Raw genomic sequence first — 24,384 nt, 5'->3', positions numbered from 1 at the left:
AGAGATGTGAGGAAGTCCATCTCATTCTGAACTGGGAGAAATGCCACTTCATGGTCCAATCAGGAGTCGTCCTTGGACATGTCGTGACCTCAAAAGGCATAGAAGTCGACAAGGCCAAGATCGAAGTGATCGAGAAACTAGAGATTCCGACAAGCGCAAAAGGAGTTCGAAGCTTTCTTGGACATGCTGGATTCTACCGTCGGTTCATCAAGGATTTTTCCAAGATTGCTAAGCCATTGACCAATCTGCTCATCAAGGAGTCTGACTTTGTCTTCACTGAAGACTGCGTCAAATCTTTTCACAGCTTGAAGGAGGCTCTCATCTCAGCACCTATCCTGCAACCACCTGACTGGTCTCTTCCCTTTGAGATCATGTGCGATGCGAGCGACTACGCAGTAGGAGCTGTTCTTGGGCAGAGGAAGGGAACGATGCCATGTGCCATCTACTACGCTAGCAAGGTGCTAGACCCTGCCCAGATGAATTACACGACTACCGAGAAAGAACTTCTTGCTGTTGTGTTTGCTCTTGACAAGTTCAGGTCGTATCTGGTTGGTTCGAAGATCATCATCTACACCGATCATGCCGCGCTCAGGTACTTGTTGAAAAAGCAGGACGCAAAGCCTCGACTCATAAGATGGATTCTTCTCCTGCAAGAATTCGATCTTGAGATCAGAGACAAGAAAGGAGTCGAAAACACCGTAGCCGACCATCTCTCCAGACTTCGTTTGGATGACGAGAGTTCTGCCGACTTGCCAATCGATGATTCCTTCCCCGACGAGCAGCTCTTCTCCACTTCAACTCTGGCTCACCTTGATGCGACTCGCATCCTTCACGATGAGACTCGCATGGGAGTCAATGCGACCCGCTTGAGCAGGTATCCAGACCCTTGGTATGCAGACATGGCCAATTACCTTGCCTCTGGGATCCTACCAAACGCCATGACTTACCAGCAGAGGAAAAAGCTAAAATCTGACGCAAAATTCTATTTCTGGGACGATCCCTTTCTTTTCAAGTTAGGGATCGACAGCATCCTCCGACGCTGTGTACCACATGAAGAGACACGTTCCATTCTCGAGCACTGTCATTCATCCGCCTATGGCGGACATGCCTCGTTCTCCAAAACGGCCGCCAAGGTTTTACAATGTGGTTTCTTCTGGCCATCTATCTTTAAAGATGCGAAAACCTTGGTGATGTCATGTGACAAGTGTCAACGCACTGGGAACATCACTAATCGCAATGAGATGCCTCTCAACTCCATTCTTGAGGTCGAAGTCTTCGACGTGTGGGGCATAGATTTCATGGGACCATTTCCAACTTCGTGTGGAAATGAGTACATTCTAGTTGCGGTTGACTACGTTTCAAAATGGGTCGAGGCAGTGGCCTGTCGAAGAGCTGACTCAGACGCGGTGAAGCGATTATTCAATGATGTCATCTTTCCTCGCTTTGGAGTGCCAAGAGCTGTCATCAGCGATGGAGGGAAGCATTTCATCAACCGTCAATTCAACAATCTCCTGCAGCGACATGGAGTGACGCACAAGGTCTCCACCTCTTACCATCCTCAGTCGAACGGCCAAGCTGAAATCTACAACAGGGAAATCAAATCTATCTTGGAGAAGACCGTGGCAAGAACAAGGAAGGATTGGTCTTTGAAATTGAGTGACGCACTCTGGGCCTACCGTACAGCATTCAAAACACCGATTGGGAAGAGCCCTTTCAAGCTGGTGTATGGAAAGCCGTGTCATCTGCCAGTTGAGATTGAGCACAAAGCGTTCTGGGCCACTCGTGCTATCAACATGGACTTGTTAGCAGCTGGAGAGAAGCGTATCCTCGATTTGCACGAATTGGAAGAGATGCGTCAGCACTCATACGAGAATGCGAGGATCTACAAAGACAAAACCAAACGAATTCATGACAAACGCATCATGTCTCGCGACTTCAAGGAAGGCGATCTGGTCCTCTTATTCAATTCCAGGTTGCGACTCTTTCCTGGGAAACTGAAAACCAGATGGTCAGGTCCGTTTGTGGTACGAAAGGTGCACCATTTCGGCGCGATTGAAATTGGGAATGACACATGTGGGGATTTCAAAGTGAACGGTCAGCGTCTCAAGCACTATGTGGCAGATCATGATTATGAGGAGCGGGTTGTTCAAGACCTCTCTGACCCCGTCTCACCAGAGGATTAGCACAGAGAAGGTCGAGCTTGAGACCTGAAACAAGCGCTTCTTGGGAGGCAACCCAAGCCTTTACAGTTTACTTTTAGTTAGATTAGTTAGCTATTTTTCCTTTTTACCAAAAAGAATTACCAACTTCCACTTGATGCGACTCGTATCATCTCCGATGCGACTTGCATCACTCGATGCGACTCGCATCCCACATGATGCGACTCGCATCAATGCTAACCGATGCAGCATCAAAAAGGTGCGCCCAAACGACGCGAGTCTCACCATATAACCCTCACCCGCACATCTCCTGTTCCTTTCTTCTTCCTCTGCCCAGCGAACCCCACCTCTCCTGTTCCTCGTTCTTCTTCGTTGCGACTCGAATCAACTCCGTGCGAGCCTCAACCGACCCCTCAACCCAAAACCCTAGCCTCTCCCTTCTCCATCCGCCGGCCTTCACCTCCTCTCCATCGATCACACCCATCTCCATCTCTCCCTGCCGAAACCTCCTTCTCACTTCCCTTTTCTTCATTGCCACGATCACAACCCTCTCATTCTCTCTTCTTCCGCCTCTACTAGATCGCCTCTGCCGCTAGATACCAGACAGTGCGACTCGCATCGCTACCCAGTGCGACTCGCATCACTTACAAGGCGACTCGCATCAACAGTCAGGCGACTCGCATCACAGCCATCATGAGTGAACCAGAACCACCCATGAACCGCGAGCTCCGATCCAAGTACAACCAAGAGCGCCGACAACGCGAGCTTCGCCGACAGAGGGATCTCCGTATCCAACAGGGGATACCGGACCCTACTCCCTCTCCTTCGGAGTCTGAGGACCACGACTGGTCTCAGCTAGGCGCCAGTTCAGCTCGCACCAGTGGTAACTCCTCTCACTCTTCTTCTTCTCATTCTTCTCAGTCTTCCTATCACCCTTCTCCCGCACAAGCAGGGGCTGGGTTGGGCACTATAGAGTACAACTCTGATGACTCTGACCCCATCTCGGGTAGGGAAACCCCCCGAGCAGCAGACTACCCAGCCCCTCACTTCACTCTCTCCAGCCATGGTATGCTGGAACGTTTTCTCTACCTCAGGCAGCGCACTTATGAGAACACGCGCCGAGTCGATTTCGACACTTTGGATGCCTTTGGGGTTCGCGAGGAATTCCTTCGTCTCACTGGAAGGATCGGGTTCACTCCCGCCTTCTGGGCAATCGAGCGTAACTGCTACACCGAGCTTACCCTCGAGTTCCTCTCCTCTCTCAAGCTGCGTCAGGATGTGCATGGCAACTACTACATCAAGTTCCAGATGCTCAACCAGACGCACCGGCTCACTCTGGTCCGACTCCGTGAGTGGTTCGGATTTGACAGCGACCCCGATACCGATTTCCTTGACCATCGTGTGGGGTTCGACAAGGCTCATTTCTGGCGTCTGATCTCTGGGATGATGAGTGCCACCAGTGCCCAGTACCGCAGCATTGCCATCTCTCACCCGGTACTGCGGTGCATCCAGCGCACCATCGGCTGCTCTATCTTCGCACGCGGGGAGACTGCAGCCCCAGTCAATGAGGAGGACCTTTGCCTTATGGACCACATGCTCCGCCCTGAGGCTGAGTTGGTGCGACCGGACCTGATGTTGTTCATGGTCCGTCACTGGGTGGATCTCCAGCGCAACACAAAAGTGGGTGGCGCTGTCCGCATTGGCGCCTATGTCACCCTGATCGCTGATCGGCTGGGCATCTCCACCGCAGGCCTCACTCTCTCCACTGGCCATCTCACCCTGGATGCCAGGGCCTACGAGCGGGCCACTTTTCTCAAGATTGAGCGCGGTCCTGCTGGCCACCGTTCTCGGTATTTCTGGACCTTGAAGGGTCATGGCTCGCATCTGATGCCTCTCCGTCTTGCACCCTTATCCTTTGAGGATGAGAGCACCTGGTTTTTCACCGAGCCCCTGCCAGACATGCCAGCACCACCTTCTCCTCCTATGCAGCACCACTCTCCCGCCCATGTTGATGTGCCCATGCCAGATGTCCATCTCTCTCCTGCCCACCCTTACACTTCTCCTATGCCCTTTCCTGATTCCACATTTCAGGCAGGCACATCCACCTTCCAGGCAGGCCCATCTCCCTATCATGCTGGCCCCTCCACTTCATATGCTGGTCCTTCCTATCCACCACCAGTTCCCTCACCCACTATCCAGGATATCTACAGCCTCGTCTATGACATGAGGTCTGAGCAGGGTGCCATTCTCTACGACTTACATCGCCGGGTGGGAGACATTGAGGATGTTCTGCGCGATTGGAGGTTCGACCCCTCCGATGACTGAGCAGGTCTGTTTTTCTTCTCCCCTTCCCTTTGCTTTATCCTATAGTCTTGAAGCATTGAGGACAATGCTCAGACTAAGCTTGGGGGGTGACTTTAGGATTTTTAGGATTTATTCGTTCTTACTTAGGCCATGTTTACTTGTTTATTGCATTTTTAGGTGGGAATTTGTGTGATTGTGTAAATTGGAAACTTTTTGAATAATTGTTGGTGTTGATCAGGATGACCCTAGGAGATTCGAACTATCCCATAATTGACCAACAAACTGACGAGGATGAATGTTTTGACCATTTGTACTAATGAAAACTTGAAATGTATTGAGAAACTCATTTAGAAATTGACTTGTGCCTTCTCAAATAGGAAATGGGGGTTATTGATAAAGAAAGTTTGGGATATCATTTGGTATGAATGAATATCAAAGGATGTGTGTATTCATGATATGTGCAAAAGAATAAAAATATAATAATAAGATGGAGAAACCAAGAGTACTGGCAATAAGTCCTTTTTAGGACGCCTTTGAGCTCATCTCCTAAATAAAATAAAAAAAGAGAAGAAACGAAAAGACGGAGAACATAAGAGTACTGGCAATAAGTCCTTTTAGGGCGCCTTTGAGCTCGTCTCCCACTTAGAAAAGAAAGAAAATTTTGCACATATCAACACGCGAAGTCTGCAACTTTCTGACCTAAGCTTGTTCCAAGCTTGGGGGGGGGGGTTGAAAAGGGAAAATCTCCACAAATGAGGACAATAGTTAAATAGATAAATGATAACTTGATTGATTCAAGTGCTTAGCTTTACAAGTATTCAAATATTTCAGAATTTGAAGTTTGGTTGGTCGATTTGTGTGGAGAATCAAGGTTAAATAGGAAAGTCCAAGTTATACCAACATGATTTTTAAAGTTCCCAATTGAAACAACTCATATAAATTCTTACATTTAGGAAACTCGCATTTAGAGTCCAAACCGGTACCAATGTTTAGATCTCTGCTTGAGGACAAGCAAAGGTTAAGCTTGGGGGAATTTGTTATCACATTATTAGACCTATCATTTCGATATGTTTCCATACGAAAATCTATGTTTTGAACCAACAAATAGTGCCTTTTACATTGAATATCTATAGAATGTGGTACTGCTAAGTTTTGGTTCTTACTTTGCAGGAATCAGGCGAAATTGGGCAAAATCAGGCAAAAGGCAGACTTCAGGAAGCTCTGATGCGAGTCGCATTCACCTGGTGCGAGTCGCATCCAAGCCCAAAGCGACCTGCGATGCGACCCTCACTGCTCTCTCTTGAAGACCATCTGATGCGAGTCGCATCCACATGATGCGAGTCGCATCAACTGTTGCCGCCCAGTTCAAATTAAATCTGACAAGCCCAAAGTCAACTCTGTTGCCTATATAAGGAGGTCCTATGCCAGAATTTCGGGAGCTTTTTCCCCCTTTACATTCCAGTACACTTAGAGAGCAGAGATCAAGAGAGAAGAAGGAGATTGGAGCTTGATTGAAGAAGAGGAGAAGAAGGGAAGATTTCAAGATCATCTCCAATCCACCTTGGATCTTCGAGCTTCATTATGATCTGCCTATTCTATCTCTCTTTTATGCTTTCTTTCATCATGACTGAGTAGATCTCTAGTTCCTAGGGTTAGGATGTAGTCTCTAAACTTTGTCTTTGAGTTGCATGTTGTTTTGATCTAAGTTTGAACTTGTGTGATTCTTTGTTTGAGTATTCATTGATTGCTTGATTGTGATTTCTTGATTGATTCTTGATTGTCTACTGTTAGATGTCTATAGCATCTCTTCTAGTAATTAGGCCTTGATGTATCTTGCAATTGTAATTGAGCACTTGAAGTAGATCTAAGATCAATAGTAACCGAGAGGTGAAATTTCCATAATCGAAAGGTTGTGGATACTTCTAGCAAACCAGACAATCGATTTAGGTTAGATACCAGTAGGTGAGAGCCACAGGTCGAAGCCTCGCACAAGAAATCAACTTAGATACAAACACATGTCAGCTCTGCTCGAGGGCCATGCGACCCGCATCAGAGATGATGCGAGTCGCATCATACGGGTCGCATCAGAGATGATGCGAGTCGCATGATAGGTCCAGAGAAGGCAAAGTTTGGGATGAAACCTGAAACCCTGGGAGCGCCTTTTATCATTGTTCAAAACCAAAATCTTTTAATCGCTTTCATTTACCTTTAATTGAATTGTCTTTTGAAATTAGGAAACATAAACAAATCAAACCCAATTCTTCAAACTTCTAGTACCTAACTTGGATTTGTGAAAGTCTAGAATTGAGTTTAACCGTCCCTGAGGATCGATACCTTATTTTACTACACGGATAGGATTGTACACTTGCAATCCTAGACGTGAGTGGATTCAAGGTTTAAAACAAGTACAGTTAGCTGTATTTGGAACTTTGTAAGCACACTCTGAGAAGCGAACAGCGAACTATTTAGGTTCAAATCTCAAGTAATACAACTAATGGATTTAACCATTATTCTTTAATAATGCAAGAACTAAACTTATATCACAGCTCAAAATTGTTAATACAATGGTAACTTATAATAAGAAAATGTTTCAACAGCATAACAAATTAACAATGGAATAAGTTTCATTTGACTAGATCCATGCTGTGATTTTAATCAATCCAAGAGCGTAAAGGGTAAGGAAATCTTGAACTGGCCCATAATCCATTAGTGTGAATTCATGAAAGGTAAAAGAAAACTGTGTAAATTTTGTTCCGCGAGAAGAAAACTAATGCATAAACTACCGGTATAACTAGGGCTGCCAAAAAAAATTGTAGTTCGTAATTCAATTGACTTTGATTCGAAAAATGTGTAGTTCGCAATTATTTCGATTCAAATCTTATTCAAACTCAAACTAGAGTAAGTTTGATTCGGTTTGATTCGTTGCCACCCCTACATGCGGGTAACTTAAAAAATTATAATTATCATCGGTTAGAACTTAGAACTGTGTTGTAAAAAAAGGGCCTTAACGGCCGATTAAACAGACATTTAATCACTAACGATGGCCAAATCGAAATGAAAATAATAATAAAAAAAATAGAAACTGCTATGTGAAAATTTTAAAAATGAGAAGACACTAACACCGTGAAAAAAAACAAAAAAAAATGTCAAATTGGAACGCCTTTGGCCATCCCAACTGGAAAAATCTGAAAATTTTATTCATAGGAAAAAAAAAAGAAAAAAAAGAAAAGAAAATATTGTATGAAAAATTCAAAAATAAGAAGGCAGCTACGACTCATGTCGTTCCCGTGGGACGCCATGGCCAATCCAAACCAAGAATAAAATGAAAAAAAAAGAATTATTCATGAGACACCATAGCCCATCCAAACTAAAAAAAACCTTGGGCTGATCCCAGGTGCATAACCAAATAAAATTTTCAAGGACACAAGTAAGAAATCTATGAAGTAAAAAAAATCATTTCTTTGATTGGGATGGGTTATGGCGGCCCAATTTTTTTTTTTTTTTTTTTCGATTTGGATGGGCCATGGCGTCCCCTTTTGTTTTTTTTTTCTTGGTTTGAGATGTGGTATGGACATATGGTGTCCCATAGGGACGCCATGACTTCTTCCTGATTTTCCATTTTTGAAATTCCCATACAACATTTCCTATTTTTTTTTTCATTTTTTTATGAATAAACATTTCTGAAAGAAAGAATGAGATGAGAATAGATGTCTCTGCATCATTTATGCCAAAATTTTTATTTATAGGAAATAAAAAATATTAAAAATAAGAACCATTGGTTGAAAATTTTAAAAACAGAAAGGCAGTAACGAGCCGGGGGGGTGCTTGTTATGATTAAGTGAGACTATTCTAGCTGGGAAATCAATGCTTAGTGTAGATGTGCATGTATAACTCAATCATAGTTAGTACTGTACTACTGTTAATAGTAATTTGTAAATATGTAAATATTAGCCTCTTGCACAATGTCAAACATATTATGCTTGTAGAATATATACCATGGGTAAGAATTATTCAAAAGAGTATCTTGTCATTTTAAGTTTACTTAATTTGTCAAACACAAAATAAATTTTTAACCAAGGATTTGGACCTAATCATTTATAAATTAATATATTCAGTAGTTGGATGATTCGACAATAGAATTATATAGGAGCGCTCTAATGCAAAATAATTCGATACCAGGAATGGCAGACACATGTTTCATCAATAACATAACAAAGATTTTTTTTTTTTTTTTTGAAACAAACATAACAAAGATTTTGCATATAAACGGACCACCTATGGCCCATGGCGTTCTAGTTTTAATTTTAAATTTTTTCCAATTTTCAGGCCCAATTGGCTTATGGCGGCCCATTATATAAATTTCTCTCTTTTTTTTTTGTTCTCTTTCAGATTTGAAGGGAGATATGCCATAGCGTCCTTTATTATTATTTTTTTGAAAAATAAGTGTGCTAGAATATCTCATTTCCCTATCTAAAACTGAAGTGACAAGATTTTTTTTTTTTTTAAATTCCACCCGTGTTGTCAAAATTATGACAGTAGATACGAACTTGTATATATATAGATGTGCTTAATTGAGGAATGGATGTCTTTAATAATATAACCAACATTATGTTAAGCTGCTAGAAGGCACAGTTGTTATACCCAAAAAAAATTAAGAAGAAGCTAAGCTGTGAGTGGAAGATTTGTGGAGATATTTATATTTGCATTTGACTATTATCTTCAGCATAATTTCAGAATAGTTTTTGTATTCACAACATTTGACTATTTTCTTGCACGCCCCTTGTTTTTACAGAGAAACTGACAAACGAGCTATATTACCACCAGGCGGTTTCTACATTGAGCCATCCTTTCAAATATGTGCATGCATGAAAAATAATCCCTTCTTATAAACTAATTCTATTTATGTCGTTGTATTGGACCAAATCAATTGATTACAGAAAATATGTTCAAGACCAACTAATCATAGGCTCTTCAAATAATGCTATTTTTTGTTTTGTTTTTTTTATTCAATCCAATTATTTACGAATTCCTTATCCAATTGGGCCCGGCCCGGTTCGATATGAGTCCAAATCCACTGAGGTAACAGAATATTTTTATTTAAATACAGACCGTACGATCAGAATCCGGCCTGATTCAGGACGAGTAGGAATGCAAGGGATCCCTTTAAAATTCATGCAGATTCTGATTGAACGGTTTGGATCTAAACATATATATTATGTTACCTTAGGTGACATGAATTCGTCCGATATATAGCAAGCATGACTTCTTTCTTGCCCTTTTAATTGCCATCAATTTGGTTCTCCAAGCGCGAAGCTGAAATAGTGCGATGGCTAAGCCGATCGATGAATCTCAAACTGAAGGTATTTGATTGCTACTAATCACTTGCTCTTTCTATTTTATTTTTTATTTTTTTTTGCTGTTCTTACCGAGTGGAATTATTCCGTTTACACCAGCTTGCGAATTCCTTGATGTAATTTCGTACTGTTCAGATTGATCTTTACTTCTCAGCTTACTACTTGCGGAGAAAGCTAAACTGATATTGTACTGTTTAGTGGGGTCCACATGTATGTGTCTGAAGGATAACTGAAATTGCAGTGGGAATTTGGGTATGAGGTGATAAAACTTTTAGCTGAGGTTTAACCTGAATTATATCAGATGAAGCATACTGGATAATACTAGGTGAAAGTTTTAAAAGAAGAATTGAAGAGAAAAAGATAAACAGGAACAAAAAGAAAGAAGTAATTTGCAAAGAGAGGTGTTTACCACCAAAAAAAATTCCTTTTTCTTGCTTTAAATTTGTCCAAGGTTTACTCTTCAAATGTATAGGGTTCGCCCTCTCTGAAGTGAAAAAAGAGGGAACCCTTTACTGGAGGAAATCTATGTGATTTTTCCTGGGAGAGAGAAATCGTTACCCTTTTGCAAATTATACCAGAAACTTTCTTATATTTGCTAGTTCTTCCAGAAATTTCTGATAGTTGCAGTAGATCCATGAGATTCACAGGGTTTATTGGTTAATAGAACCCTATGTGGCGAAACCAAGGCCAATGGAAGAGAAAAAATTAATAGTTTGCCACCAAAAACTTTCATATCAAATTGCTTCTCAAGTGGTCCATGTGTCGCAACATCTGAAATATGCTCATCTTAATTGACAAGGATACATTTTCCTTACACTAATACTTATACGTAAGAAGTATAATTTCTGGTAAGTTAATTGCTTCTTCGTGCAATGTCCAGGGGAAAATGAAAATATGCTAACGGCCTCTGAACCAATGAGAGAGGAGCAGATACGAAATGCTGTTACTTTCTTGCAACATCCTAAAGTAAGGGACTCTCCAGTTGTATACCGACGTTCCTTTCTTGAGAAGAAAGGTCTCACCAAGGAGGAGATTGATGAAGCGTTCCGTCGTGTACCTGTAAGAATTAAGCTATGGTGCATTTGGGTACCTGGATTGCGGTACCAAATTTTGTTTCTTGCACTTTATCTATTATTATTTTTCTTGGATTGGGTTTTGGGGGATTTGTGAGAGTGAAAATTAGGATGATTGAGGATTTTGGTTTTGAGAATCAGGCACGATTTTAGGCCTTATCAAAGCAAATTTGGATGGATTTAGGGCTTTAAGCATAATTAAAGCTTAGTCGGGCTTGATTGTACATTTAGGGTAAAATGGACCAGAAATGTCTGTTACACCTTTTCTTATTTATGGAAATAAAACCCTCAACCTTGGTTTCGTGACTACGGTTTGGGTTTCATTTCTAGCCTACCCCAACTTGTTTGGGACTAAAGGCTTTGCTGCTGCTGCTGCTGTTGTTTATTTTCACAATTTTCCTAAAATACACTACTTCCTGCCTCGCTTGATGAAAGAGAGGGAGCAAGGGACCCACTTTGAACTTTCTTTATAGAAAATGGAAAGCCAAACCCATGTTTCATGTCCTTTCGGTGAATTTCAGTTTATTTCAGGGTCTTGGAAGGCTATAGTGGGATGCATGCCCTTTTTATTTTTACAGTTCTCACACTAAGCTGTTGTTTAAATTACAGGATCCACCACCAAATGCAACACCTGCATCAGCTACTAATACAAACAACGGTAAATTTTTTATTTCCAAGAATGCCCCCTTTGATAATCTGCTCAACTTTCTTATAATATGCTATCAATTTTTATCCAGGACAGGGGACTCCTGTTGTTCCTTCCAGTGCTCAAACCACAACTGCTATTGCTTCAACAAATCCAAGCTTGCAGCAGCCTAGGTTTAACTTGTACCATGCTTTAGGTGCTATTAGTATACTTGCTTCTGCAGGAGCTGGAGCGGCTGTACTCTATAAGGTACTACATATTTAAAATTCAAACGATGAAATTAACAAGTTTGTGGCTCTAGAATATTCAACTGATCAATTAATTTATTATGATGTACTGGATTTTTCTTTGGCAAATAAGCCAGCAACCGTTGATGTTTTCCCATAATTTTTCGTAGACCCCTTTCCAATAAAAAATCTTTTTTGTGCAGTTGAGTATGGAAGCTTGTAATCCTTACCTTAATGAAATTCATAACTTTCTGTTGAGAGCTAAGCATTTAAAGCAAAATTGATGCTTGAGGAGTTCAATTAGAAAAGCATATGCCATTCAAGCCCTATTTAGTTTAGCTGTTTCTTGAAGATGATACTTTAGGCAAACTAGGTATCTTACCATGTAAATTATGAATATCAAGCCCCATAAGCATTATGGAAGAAAGTTAGCAAAATGGCAGTAATAAGAAGGATATTAAAATAGCATCAATGCATGCGCAAAACTAAGATTTGTGTAAAAATATCACCAATAAATGTGCAAACTAAAGATATCGTGCACGTCCCTGCTTGAAATAAAGGGGCATCACTGATGCGATCGCACCTTTGCTTTCCTGTTTTGTAGAAAATACCATACACCCCTTTCAAACATGTATATGCAATTTATATGTTCAGTGTGGGCATTGCTAGGTTTTTCAAATGAGTAATTGGTTGCCATATTTTATCAACTTCACAGAAAGCGGTAATTCCTAGATTAAAAGCCTGGATTAGGAAGGTTGTAGATGAAGATGGGGATTTAAATGCAAATGATAAATCAAAATCAAACTCAGCTAGAGAAGCAACAAAATCAAATTCAGCTAGAGAAGCAACAGAGGCAGCCAAAGCTGCTACCTTGGCTGCAGTTGAGGTGGCCAGAGCTAGCCAAGAACTGCTCAACGCTAAAAAAGAAGGTCACCTTTTGGTCAATTCTTATATGAGTGAGGCTATGTTACTATGCAAGTGCATGTTGATTCGTACTGTGGATCAATATCTCTATTTTTGAAGTCCAAACAGAATATTGAACCGTTTAACATGATCTTCAATTGAAAATGTACTTGTAGATCAAATTTTGCATATTTTTGGAATTTCTTTACTATTCTTTTAGATAGGTTAACACTTGATCTAAAGATTCTAGACCATTAAAAAGTATTGATTTCTACCTATATAAAAATATAGTAAATAAAATTCTAAAAAATGTAAAATTTAGTCTGCAAGTACATTTTCATATGGAGATCATGTTGAATGGCTCAGATCGATTGTTTGGAATTCGAAAACAAACATATTGATCCATAGTATGGACCAATCTACGCTATGCATAATACCATAGCCTCACTCTTCTTTTATCTCTTTATGGAGTACAGGTTCTTTTGTTAGAACAACAGGTGTTCCCCTCTGTTTGCTAAAACACCCAACACATCTTGTCATTTGAAATAGCATTATCCCCACGAATTAAATTTCTATTTTTTAATATCTGGGGTTAATTTAGTTATTTTTAACTTGATCTGACATTATTTTGTTCACTTGGATGTCATAGGCAAATTACTCAAGAGTATTATAAGTGCTACAGAAAAAAAAAATATATCTATATTGAGTGCTGTTTACAAACTACATTTTAGTGCAGATAAGAAGCATATGGATGTGGTGATTGACAGAATTGATGCAAAGCTTGAAGAGATGGAACTGATAGGAAAATCTCTTCGCAAGATAAAAGTTCAACGACACGTCGATAAGTCACGGACTGAAAGGGGTATGTTGCCAAATAATTTCAATAAAAAAAAAATGTTGCCAAATAACTGGATGCATTCTTTGTACCATGTAGGTATGCAGTAGTCTGGTACAGATGGTTGGTTGTTGTTTCCATTCTTTTGTTTTTCTCTTTACCTGGTAATGCTCTTGACTTGCTCTATTTTTCTCCCCCTGTTCTCCAGGCACAAGTATACCGACTTCGAGCTTTCAATCTAGGGTAGAGTACCTCTCATTCATTCTTTTTGTTTCTTTTCCAAATATAAATTTACTTCCGGCTCTGATGTTACCATCATACTTTGAAGGGGAAAATATGCTGCCAATATGCGCAGGGGGGGGGGGGGGGGGGGGACATTTGCCTAGAACTGTCCGTGTGATATATATTTTTGTTACATATTAATGCTATGTCATTATTGTATATACAATATATACCTTGTTCATAATTGTATCAACTTCAGGTAGTATTTTGGTTATTTGTCTTCAATTGTGAGTACCTCAATAAAAACCTACCAGATTATGTGCTTGTTATTCTTCTGATATATTGTAATGAAAAAGTTAGCATAATTATTTCAAGGAACCTTGTTTGGTTTTTGATGATCAATAAAATAGTACGCAGTGGTCTAATATTTGATGAATCTCTGTACCTGTTTACCTTCAAGTTAGATCTAAACTTTTATTTTCCTGTTTTCTTAGCGCCAGCAAATAAGTGGCACAACTAACCGAGAAGCTCAATCAGGTGAGTATTTTGTATTTTAACTTTATTTTTCATGAATATCCTAGAATAGCTGGATTCCAGTACCCCCCCCCCCCCCCCCACCACCACACACACACACACATTGTGCCCCTTTCTATAAGTTCAATGAATTTTTTATGATTAAAACTCAGAGAATAATAGAACTGCTTGGTATGATTTACATAATCTTCTCTTCTTGCACATAAAAGATTCCCATATCAGTAGAATTTTATAAACCTCTCTGTAACCATCAAAAGAAAGCCAAAATGCTGCAAATCTTGTCAAAAGGTGATATGGATCAAATTTTACGATTTTATTTTGAAAATTTGAGTTTTAGATTTAAAATTGTTAAAGAACTTAAAAGAATAAAGGTATGACACGATGGAGGCACAATAAATGGAGGCATTTGAATCCTCTGCATCTTTGAAACAAAGTATAATTTGACATTTGATTTATGCAGTACTGCAACCTGCTAAGCCAACACCTGCCGAGTCAACTATGCCACCTCACCCCAAGTCATATATGGAGGTACTGATATTATCATCACTATGGATAGTAATCTTGTTAATGTTGTCATTGACAACTACTATTATAAAACTATTGATTTGCATTACATGTTTGAAAATAGCATCATAAATTATGAAAATGAAAATTTTAAAAGATCTGAGAAGGTTTAGATTCACAGGTGGTACTGATATTTTATGATGATATTCTGAATCGTAACACCATTTGAATAAGCATGAACATCAGGAGTCAGAGAAGGAATATATTGCTTTTTTTCCAAAGAAGTATCAGAAGTAGAATAATAGTGGGTTTTACTTCCTTTTCAGATAATGGAAATGATACAAAGAGGAGAGAGACCTCCAAATATCAAGGTATGTAAATATTTGCTTGACCCATTGTTAAGCACCTTAATTCAACCCGAATATGTCAGGTCAGTTGTAACCCTAACATGTGAACTTGTGATAACTATCATTCATACAGAATTAGCAAGCACCTAGTAAACCTGAACATATGTTACCGTCCAACTGGTATAATAAAAAATGAAATTTTGAGTTGGCATTTGGTTGGTTTCATCTACTAGGTTACCGAGATCACAGATAATTTCTATTTGTTTCCTTTATATGATTGATATTTTTCTACTGTTGCTATTACAGGATATAAATGACATGCCACCTGACCCAAACCGGCCAATACCAAAACCACGCATGGCACCAAGACCCAAGGTGAGAACAAAACAACTATCTCTGATCAACTATGTTTTTATTTTGTTGGTACAAACTAAAGATTGCATGATCCAGCACTTTGGAAACGTTCAATTGTATATCTGGGTTGATTCATACAAGTAGAAAGTTTGAAATTAGATATTCAAAAAACTTTTCTTAAGATTGCATGACAAAGCAGTTCACATTGTATTTAATTTTCCAGAATTACCAGGGGTGTTCATTTTTTAGAATTATATGTACCTATCTCATATGCAATATGCATAGGCAATATAATGGGTATCAGGCTAGTTCCATGTAGACTAAAATCATAACCTATCCATTATAGAGTAACGTCGAGGTCATACTTTGAACGATTTTAAGTCTAACCCATAAAATTAAATGGGTATGTCTTTGGAACCATGCCCTTTTGTTGGAAAAAATATTTGATCCTCACAAAAATTGGAATCTATCTTTTAATTCGTTGCTACCATATTGCATCACATCATGGAAGACAAATAATCTATCTTTGGAACCATTCCCTTTTTTGTTTTTATTTTTCATTAAACAGCCCTGGGAGACAAATAATCAACAGCAGGAAATGTTGGCTGCACCTCAGTTGCAGCCTATCATAGGTGATATCTCGCAACCTGGCTCAGATCATCTAGGGAAAGTATCTAACTTTGTTAATTCAGACGCGAGTTCCAGTGGGGTCACATATGAAGTTTGAAAATGTTTTATTTTATTTTATTTTGAGGATTTTATTTTATGTAATTTAAAAATGAAGGAAAATGGGTGTAAAATAAGTTACTGTGTAATAGCAAGAACCAGTTGAGGAAAAAATATATGGGTACTTTTGGAAGTTATTAGTTTTGTTTATTTTTGTGAAAGGGGAGCATTCTGTTTGTTGTGAAATCAAATAGAGGACCAGTGTACAAAAAGATACATGAACGGGTTCATGCAAGAAATGAGATAATTAGGAATGCATTTTGTTTTTCCTGTTATCGCCATTTCTGGCTTCGACCGAGTTTTTTAAAAATACCCAAATTTATTAATATTTTATTATAAATAACCAGATGTTTGCCAAAATTATATTTTTACCAAAACCGTAAGAAAATCTTACGGTTTGAATTAAAAATCCAAATCGTAAATAATCCTTACGGTTGGAATTTTTAATCCAAACCGTAAGATTTTCTTACGTTTTGAATTTTTTTTTTATCTGTTTTATTATGTTTTATTATGTTTTCCTTTAGCGTGGTATTATGTTTTATGTTTCATATCTTATGGTTTATTATTTTTTGTTCAGTTTAGTTTCGTTATATCGTTCTTGGGTAGTATTTAAAAACAACAAAAATAAGAAAGTTAAATAGAATAAGAAAACTAAATGAAACTCCTTCAGCTGTCATCCCACACAGATAAAATTCGTACAAATCTCTAACTTAATAATTTGAACAAACTGAACGGCATACTATTTCTTACAATGAGTCTTGAACCTACATGGAACAAAGTCATCATCTGAGGTTGACGAAGTCGGGTCAGTAACAACAGACGACGTGCTAGCCTTAGTCGTAGCCTTAGTCTTAGCATTAGCCGTCCAACACCAACCTTTTTTCCTCTCAATCCATAGCCGTAGGGGTTCTCTACAAAATCATCATCAGATATGTCATTTCGGTTAAAAAATTCATCTATCTGCACACATTTTGGACAGTCATTTCTAAACTTTCCGCAAAAGCTACATCTGCGGTTTTTATTTTCCTCGCTCTTTCCTCGATTATTGCTGTCCATCCTGCTCGTCTACAACTTACAAAATAATAATTAAAAAAAACTTTCATACATATGCAAATAAAGTTCATCTAATAAAATAAGTTCTCAACACATTGAAATAGACCGCATGTTAAGTTCTACAACTCTGGAGAAAACACAATCCCATCAATCGTCCAGATCCCCATGATGATGTGCTCCTTGTAGCTGGTTGCACTGCTTCTTCTTGATGGTGTGCTGTACCAGATGGTCCGGCGCCAGATGTGCTGCTTCTAGCTGGTTGCACTGCTTCTTCCTGACGGTGGGCGGTACCAGATGTGCTCCTTCCAGCTTGAGATGTGCTCCTTCTTCGCTAGGTAGTACCTGAAGGCCCTTGCATCCCAACCGCCTCTCCTCCTGCCAGTCTTTCTCCCATTGCCTCCCTAAACATCATAGTTGCATTTTCACGGTCAGCTGTACGGCTTTTGGCCGTGCTTCGCCGCGACCCTTGCGATCCACTTGCCTCGGCCATAACTCGTTCATTTTCTGCTGTATTTGCTGCGTTATGAGCATCTGCATCCCAAAAAATGTTACTTATTAAGTTGTTCAAGATTGGAATGAAATATAATTAACATATTAAAGCTGTTACATACCTAGACTCTGCCTGTCAGTAGTGGAACGGCGAGGACGGTGCCCCTGTCACCTACCTTGCATTTCATCCATGGTCATTACATGACGGATGTGTTTTCTCCTACCACGCCATATCCAATCTTTGTTTGACTCAATTTTAGGAGTAGTGGACATAGGCCAATCTTTAGGATTGCCATAAGGAACAAACATGACATTCCAAGTACTCAGAAGGTAGTCCACCCTATACCGGTGGTCAACAAATAGGTCGAGTGACCAGTTATTACGGCGACAAACAGCTAACACATGAGTGCACAGAATTCCAGTTAATTGGACACCTCTGCATGTACATTCCACTGCTCTGTTGGGCCCGAATGTCACGATATACTGGAACCTTCTGTGAAGAATGGACATGGTTCCATCCTGCGTTTAGACTACTGGAACATTTTCATTTGGGCCCGTGACTTCGTACTTACCTTCGCCGTGCGAGTATGGGATGACATCCATTTTTGTGGCTTTCTCCCACCGTTTGGCAAGCTTAACCTGTACCCGTTTGGAGAAAGACTTTTCTTCATTGCTTTGCTCCATCGCTGCCTGTCGCCGCTGAACAAATCACTTATTGCACTTGTAGAATGTCTCCTCCACAAGTGCAGCCACGACAACATTCGGCTGTCCTTGAAGACAGCGTTCAGGGACTCGGAGCCGTTTGTTGTCATGATACCAAATCGGTATCCTCCATCACAGGTCTGAAAATTTTTATCGAAATTTGATTGCTCCATGACATCATTAGGTCGTACTTTGCCCACTCTCCTCAAAAAAGTATTACATCTCGAATTTTGCTGCAATATAACAAAATAAAATTAGACAAAATGCATCTAAAGGAAAAATACTTAGATTCTGAGTTTTTGATCCCGGTTCAAAAGTCACTTCTAGGTAATTCAGAAAATATTGTGATCTTTTTAATACATTTAATTTATAAAAAATTATATCTATTCTGATAATTATTTTTAAAAAATAATCATTAAATAAATTAAAGTTTTAATTTTTTTTTCAAAAATAGATACAACTTTTTATAAATTAAATGTATTAGAAAGATCACAATATTTTCTGAATTACCTATAAGTGACTTTTGAACCGGGATCAATAACTCAGAATCTAAGTATTTTTTTTTTCCAATAACACATAAAGAAATATATTAATTTTTCTTACCGCCGTGAAAAATCCAGCCTGTAAAATATTGATCCGAGTTATTTGTTACAGTCTTTCTAATAAAACAAATTATATTGTATTTCATCTATTTTTAAAGAAATATATTCAACATTTCTAATATTTCAATTCAAAAAATAAAAAATAAATAAAAAATTCAGTTTTGTAAAAAAAAAAAAAAAATTGAGACCGTGGAAAAATTCCACGGCTTGTGTAGTTTTAATAATGTTCTTGAATTATGGTTATTATTATTAAATTATTTTTTTAATTGGGTAAAAATAAAAATGTCGGCGCCTGGACGCCGCTGGACCCCAAAAAGATATATTTGTCGCACTTCACTTCTAAACCCGGAAAAAGAGAGATTCGGACTTCACTTCGGCAAAGATGATCTGATCGAAATAGTTTGTTTCATACAGGTGAGATTTTTTTCAAATCCCCTTCTACCTATTCTTATTCTTATGCTTAGGGTTTACAATTTAATTTGATGTATACTTTTAGTCGCGAAAATGAAAGTAGCGGGATTGTTAAACCTCACTTATTTCTTTTGATCATAGTTGTTTCGGTGTCTGATAAACTCTCTCCTTCGCTGACTGTGAGTAAATTTGTTTGATTGACAATTATCAGTGCCTGGATTTGTTTAATCATTTGACCGTGAATCCTTCTCATGTTGCCTTTCTCTTGGATTGTGAGTCATGCTTGAATCAGTAATTGTCTTTGATAGTTTATAGAGGCTGCTTGTGGGAAACTTTACTAAAAAGTATTGGACTTGAGTTTAATCGGGTTTTTGGGCAAATTGTGAAACCTAGAAGAAATCTTACTAAGAGATTCATTTCATACTACCTATGTTATTCTAAATTTAATGGCTCAAGTAGGCTGTTATGAAAAACATAACTAAAATGGAAAATGGTAAATGGATTCTTATTCATGGATCATACTTCTATTAGATTTCGGGTTCAAATTCTGATTTGGGGCAACTCGTGTTAACCTTTCTTCTTAATTATGTCAAAATATGAGTGTTTGTTTGTGAATTTTTTGTTATAATACAATATCAGAGGGTCAAAACTGAAAGTTCGAGTGATAAAAACTAAAACAACGTGCTTTCGAATTGCAGAATTTATATAAACATCTAAAGAAAAAAGAGTTTAATGAAACTGAGTTTGGGTCTCTTATTCTCTGTTTGGCTGCTGAATAATTTCTACTGTGGCATGCTCTGGGAATCAATTGATTGTTTTTCCTTTTTCAGATTTAGGGATTATCACCCATAGCTCAAATATAATAAATTCACTGGTATAATTGTTTCAAATTCTTCGAGTCTTCAGATTTTGCATTTTGCCCCTTAAAAGTATTAGACTATTAGTTCTGTAAAATTTTGTAGATTCTTTTTGCGGTCTGCATATAATCAAAATGTTTTATGTAATTAGCAGTATGCTAATTGATCAAGAGAGGTTCTTAGTTTTTTTTTCCCAATTTTCACTCTAGTTTGATTAAATTCAATGTTGTGCATAGATGGTTCAACTGATCAAGAGAGGGAAGAATTGTCTAAATATGCAAATGCACAACTACCTCTCTGGCTTGCTAAAATGTACTTGAGATTGTCCTAGTGGTCCTTTTGTCTATTCAAGTTGCATGTTCTAATCATCTCATGATTGTGTAAACTGTAAACTAAACTAGCTTTCTTTTGTCTATTCAATTTCAGTGTTCAAAACCAAGTCAAGATGGAGGGTTAAAATCTCAAGCGGAGGAAATTGTGACTTCATAAGCAGATTGCCAGACCCGATACTTCATCATATCTTGGGATTGCTCAATATTGAGGAGGCGGTGCAGACATGCGTGTTGTCAAAGAGGTGGGAGCACCTTTGGACCTCTTTATCCTCCCTCAACTTCCATTGTGACTACGATGACTCTGAGGCATATGGCGATGAAGGGTTTGTCAAGATGGAAGCTATTAATGGGAGGTTTGCAAAATTTGTGAACTCTTTGCTGATGAGGCGCCAGTCCTTGGATTTGGATGTGTTTCGCTTGTTCTGTCATCAAATCTGGTTAGGGTATGAAAGGGAGTGGGTCCATTATGCAGTGAACCATAACCCTCGAGTTCTCCATCTTACGCTTACTCGTTCCGTGCCGTGGTGCGTCTACACGTGCTCATCATTAGAGGAATTGTACCTCAGTGATCCTGGTATATATCCATCTGACCTGATAGTAAACCTTCCTAAGCTTAGGAAACTAACCATTTGTTGGTCGGATCTTAATTCCATTTATGTGAAGAACCTTCTTTATGGATGCCCAATACTGGAATTGCTTCGGTTAGATTCTTGCGTTGTTCGTGATTGTGTAATTGCTCATGAATGTCTAAAGCATCTAGCTATTGAAAACTGTCATATAATTCATGAAGAACACCATCTGTTTATCAATGCTCCTTGTCTCCTTTCATTTCTCTATGAGGGTGACCTATCATTACCATATAAAACAACCCTAAACAAGCCATCTCTAACATCCTCATGTTTAACGAGTTTTGATGATTCTGCGGACATTTCCTTGGAGGGGATAGCTACTTGCCTTCATTTCCTTACAAATATTGACTTCTCAAGTTGCATTTCAAGTGCGCTTTGGACATGGTAGGCACTTCATATTCTCATTTTGTATATAATGTTAATTTGAGCTTAGGTTGATAAAAAAAAAAAAAACTAGAGGAGTTCTATTATTATATAGGATAATCGAACTGTCAAATAGCAAATTTCTAAAAAAATGCATAAATAAATAGTTATAAAAAATGAAGTCAAGTATGTATTAATGAAAATTTTCTGCTTTTATATTTTGAATCTTGCACTTGATTGAAAGGTACCAAATTTAATGTTTGATTTGTTTCTGACTTCTGACCTTGTGTTTATATGTTTTCAAATTTAGGAATTGTTATCAGCTGATTTGCCATTTGAATTGCCAATTTTCCAAAAACTCAAGAATGTGACTGTTGCTTTTTCTACGTTTTCTTGTTTCCAAATGGTAACTTGGATCTTAAAGAGTTCACCAAACTTGACGAAGCTTACAATACTACACCGAGAAGAAGAATGTGTAAGTTTATTTTCCCATTACTACTAACATTCAATCCTTAGTCTTTTTATTTGAATGGTTAAGTAAAGATCTCATTTATTATTGATTGCAGTTGTTTCATAGTGAAGAGGATGAAGATGAAGCTAGTGCCCCATCGATGATTGTTGTTTCTCCATGCGAAAAGTTTGTGATAGTTGAGGTCATATACTGGAGATATAACAAGATGGTGCGACAAGTGGTAGACAGTTTGATGGATGGCACAAAGGAATTTAAAAATCTGAAGATCCATTGTCGAAGTATGAGAGTAGTGAACAATATTTAAAAAGAAAGAATGACTGAGTTTTTAATTTGGAGTTCTTGTGTTTTGCCATTTGCTACCTAAAGCCTACTTTATATTAGTACGTAGTAATATAGTTTTGTAAGTCAGCCTTGGTTTATATTGGTAGTAATATATTTTTGTAAGTTAACCTTGTGATATGTTTATGTTTGGTTTGAACAGCCTTGGTTAACCTTGGTTTGTTCGGATGTGTAGTTTTGTATTAGTTGGAAGTTGTTGGAATGGTTATGTAATTGTGACAAGCATCAATTTTGTAATGCGTTGGAATTCAGTAGAGCAGTTGAGAATGTACTTTTACTGCTATATATGAAGCGTTAAAAATATTTTTTTATCTATGTAGTTGTTTCAGGGAATGCCATTTTTATTTATTTTTGCATCAGGGACACGGATCAAGATTCAATTATTGCCTGTGTTATCTCAGGTTATAGATTAATTACGATTTGCAATTGTTTTTTTTAATTCTTATTATTCATTCAGCAACACTCACCCAATGGAGGTTTCTGGTAGCTATCAAATAAAATTTAGTTCAATGTTTCAGTAATATTCATCCGATCGGTATTGAGATTACTGCAAGCGGACGGGTTCATATTTTGTGCAAGTTCAGGCGACAAAAATGTTACGTTAGCAAACCTCGCACATAACCACAATACATAAAAACTTGTTCTTTTGGGCATGTTTTGATTGATGGTACAAAGGAATTTGAAAAAACTGTGAAGGTATTGATCTCAGCCATCTGCTAAAATTCAGAATAAGGTTGGATACTGAAAATCTAATTATTAAAAAATTATACTTTATACACCCCTAAGAGAAGGTAGAATCATAAAAAAGGGGCTCGTTGTCTGAGTTAACGAAGAACATGAACATAAAACATCAATTCTCGTAGTGTGAGTTAATGAAGATCCATAAGTACACGTTATCTAATGTCAATAGGAATCGTTCAAACTAAAGAATATCACATTCATTTCATTGTAGTGAAGTTTGATAAAAATTTATCATCTACCTATCCTTTGAGCCGACGGAATATACAAACATCGTAGGGCCACAGACACTTCACATCGGATCGAAGCTTTGACATATCAAAACATCAATTTTTTTTGGTTGGCTACGTTTAATGTTTCCCTTTATCATTTAAAAACTAATTTGAAATTTTTTAATTGCAGATCGCCCATTGATTACACATACGAAAATGAACGGTCCATAATTATTAGCTCAATTTAATTGGACAAATATTGATGAAATTATATGAAATTGACTTGGTGTTTTTCTTCCAAAACCAAATCAGAGATGTATGATCCAAAACCCTTGTATCTTTCCTCTCTGGATCGCGCCAAAATCCCCAAGTGAGATAAATCACTAAGGTCCTGTTCGGCAGATTACTGTTCACCGTGGAAAAAAAAATTCACTCAGAGCCAATTTTTTTTGTCCCACGGTAAACAGTAAAAATTGGTTCAAAATTTTTTATTCCTATTCCCATTCCTATTCCTTAGGGTGCCACCGAACAGGGCCTAAGTGAAGAAAAAATCGCGTGGAAAGAGCTCAAATCGTACAGCTGTAAAAAACCCTAGGTTATTAACTATAAAATCGTGCACTGGAAGGAGAGGGGAAGGGTTATTAAACACAATCTGGAATGATCGTTCCTGATAGGCCATAATCAAGAGCAGTTCTTTATAAACGACTGTTCCTGATTTGTTCTGCCCTATTAGGAACAGTTGTTTATAAATGACCATTTCTGATACCTAATTTTTGGGTCGACCTTTAATTTTGCCTTATCTTGATATATATTAGCACCACGTTTTTTCTTTGCCCTGATGTGCCAATACTAAAAGTACATTCTCCACTAGTGTAGAAGAATTTCATCAGAAATAGGATACAATTCTTTTTAAATATGAGTTTTTGTTAAGCAGTATGCTTTATGTGGCACAAAATATGAGAGAATAACTATGAACTAAATATATACTTTTAAATAT

General features: G+C 38.3%; 2 protein-coding genes across 3 annotated transcripts; both read left to right on the top strand.

The window, feature by feature from the left end:
- The first annotated feature begins 9,737 nt into the window (after positions 1–9,737).
- LOC144546958 (peroxisomal membrane protein PEX14-like) lies at positions 9,738–16,323 on the top strand. Of its 2 annotated transcripts, XM_078295551.1 has the most exons (12): positions 9,738–9,823; positions 10,698–10,876; positions 11,500–11,548; positions 11,628–11,785; positions 12,479–12,692; positions 13,403–13,528; positions 13,710–13,744; positions 14,218–14,260; positions 14,718–14,785; positions 15,088–15,132; positions 15,415–15,483; positions 16,031–16,323. In XM_078295551.1, the coding sequence occupies exons 1-12, from the start codon at positions 9,790–9,792 to the stop codon at positions 16,187–16,189; spliced, it is 1,179 nt and encodes a 392-aa protein (XP_078151677.1). In that variant the 5' UTR covers positions 9,738–9,789; the 3' UTR covers positions 16,190–16,323. The 2 variants fall into 2 exon arrangements, with proteins under 2 accessions (XP_078151677.1, XP_078151678.1); XM_078295552.1 differs by lacking the exon at positions 9,738–9,823 and having other exon boundaries at positions 10,716–10,876; positions 11,633–11,785.
- Positions 16,324–19,316: 2,993 nt separating this feature from the next.
- LOC144546642 (putative F-box/LRR-repeat protein At5g02930) lies at positions 19,317–22,720 on the top strand. Its single transcript, XM_078295178.1, has 4 exons — positions 19,317–19,437; positions 20,729–21,647; positions 21,937–22,101; positions 22,193–22,720. The coding sequence occupies exons 1-3, from the start codon at positions 19,317–19,319 to the stop codon at positions 21,995–21,997; spliced, it is 1,101 nt and encodes a 366-aa protein (XP_078151304.1). The 3' UTR covers positions 21,998–22,101; positions 22,193–22,720.
- The last annotated feature ends 1,664 nt before the right edge of the window (positions 22,721–24,384 follow it).

The sequence above is a fragment of the Carex rostrata genome, chromosome 30 (assembly GCF_964058835.1).
Source record: "Carex rostrata chromosome 30, lpCarRost1.2, whole genome shotgun sequence".
Classification (NCBI taxonomy): domain Eukaryota; kingdom Viridiplantae; phylum Streptophyta; class Magnoliopsida; order Poales; family Cyperaceae; genus Carex; species Carex rostrata.
Note: the sequence above shows the minus strand (reverse complement) of the source record. Positions and strands in the feature narration are given on the sequence as shown.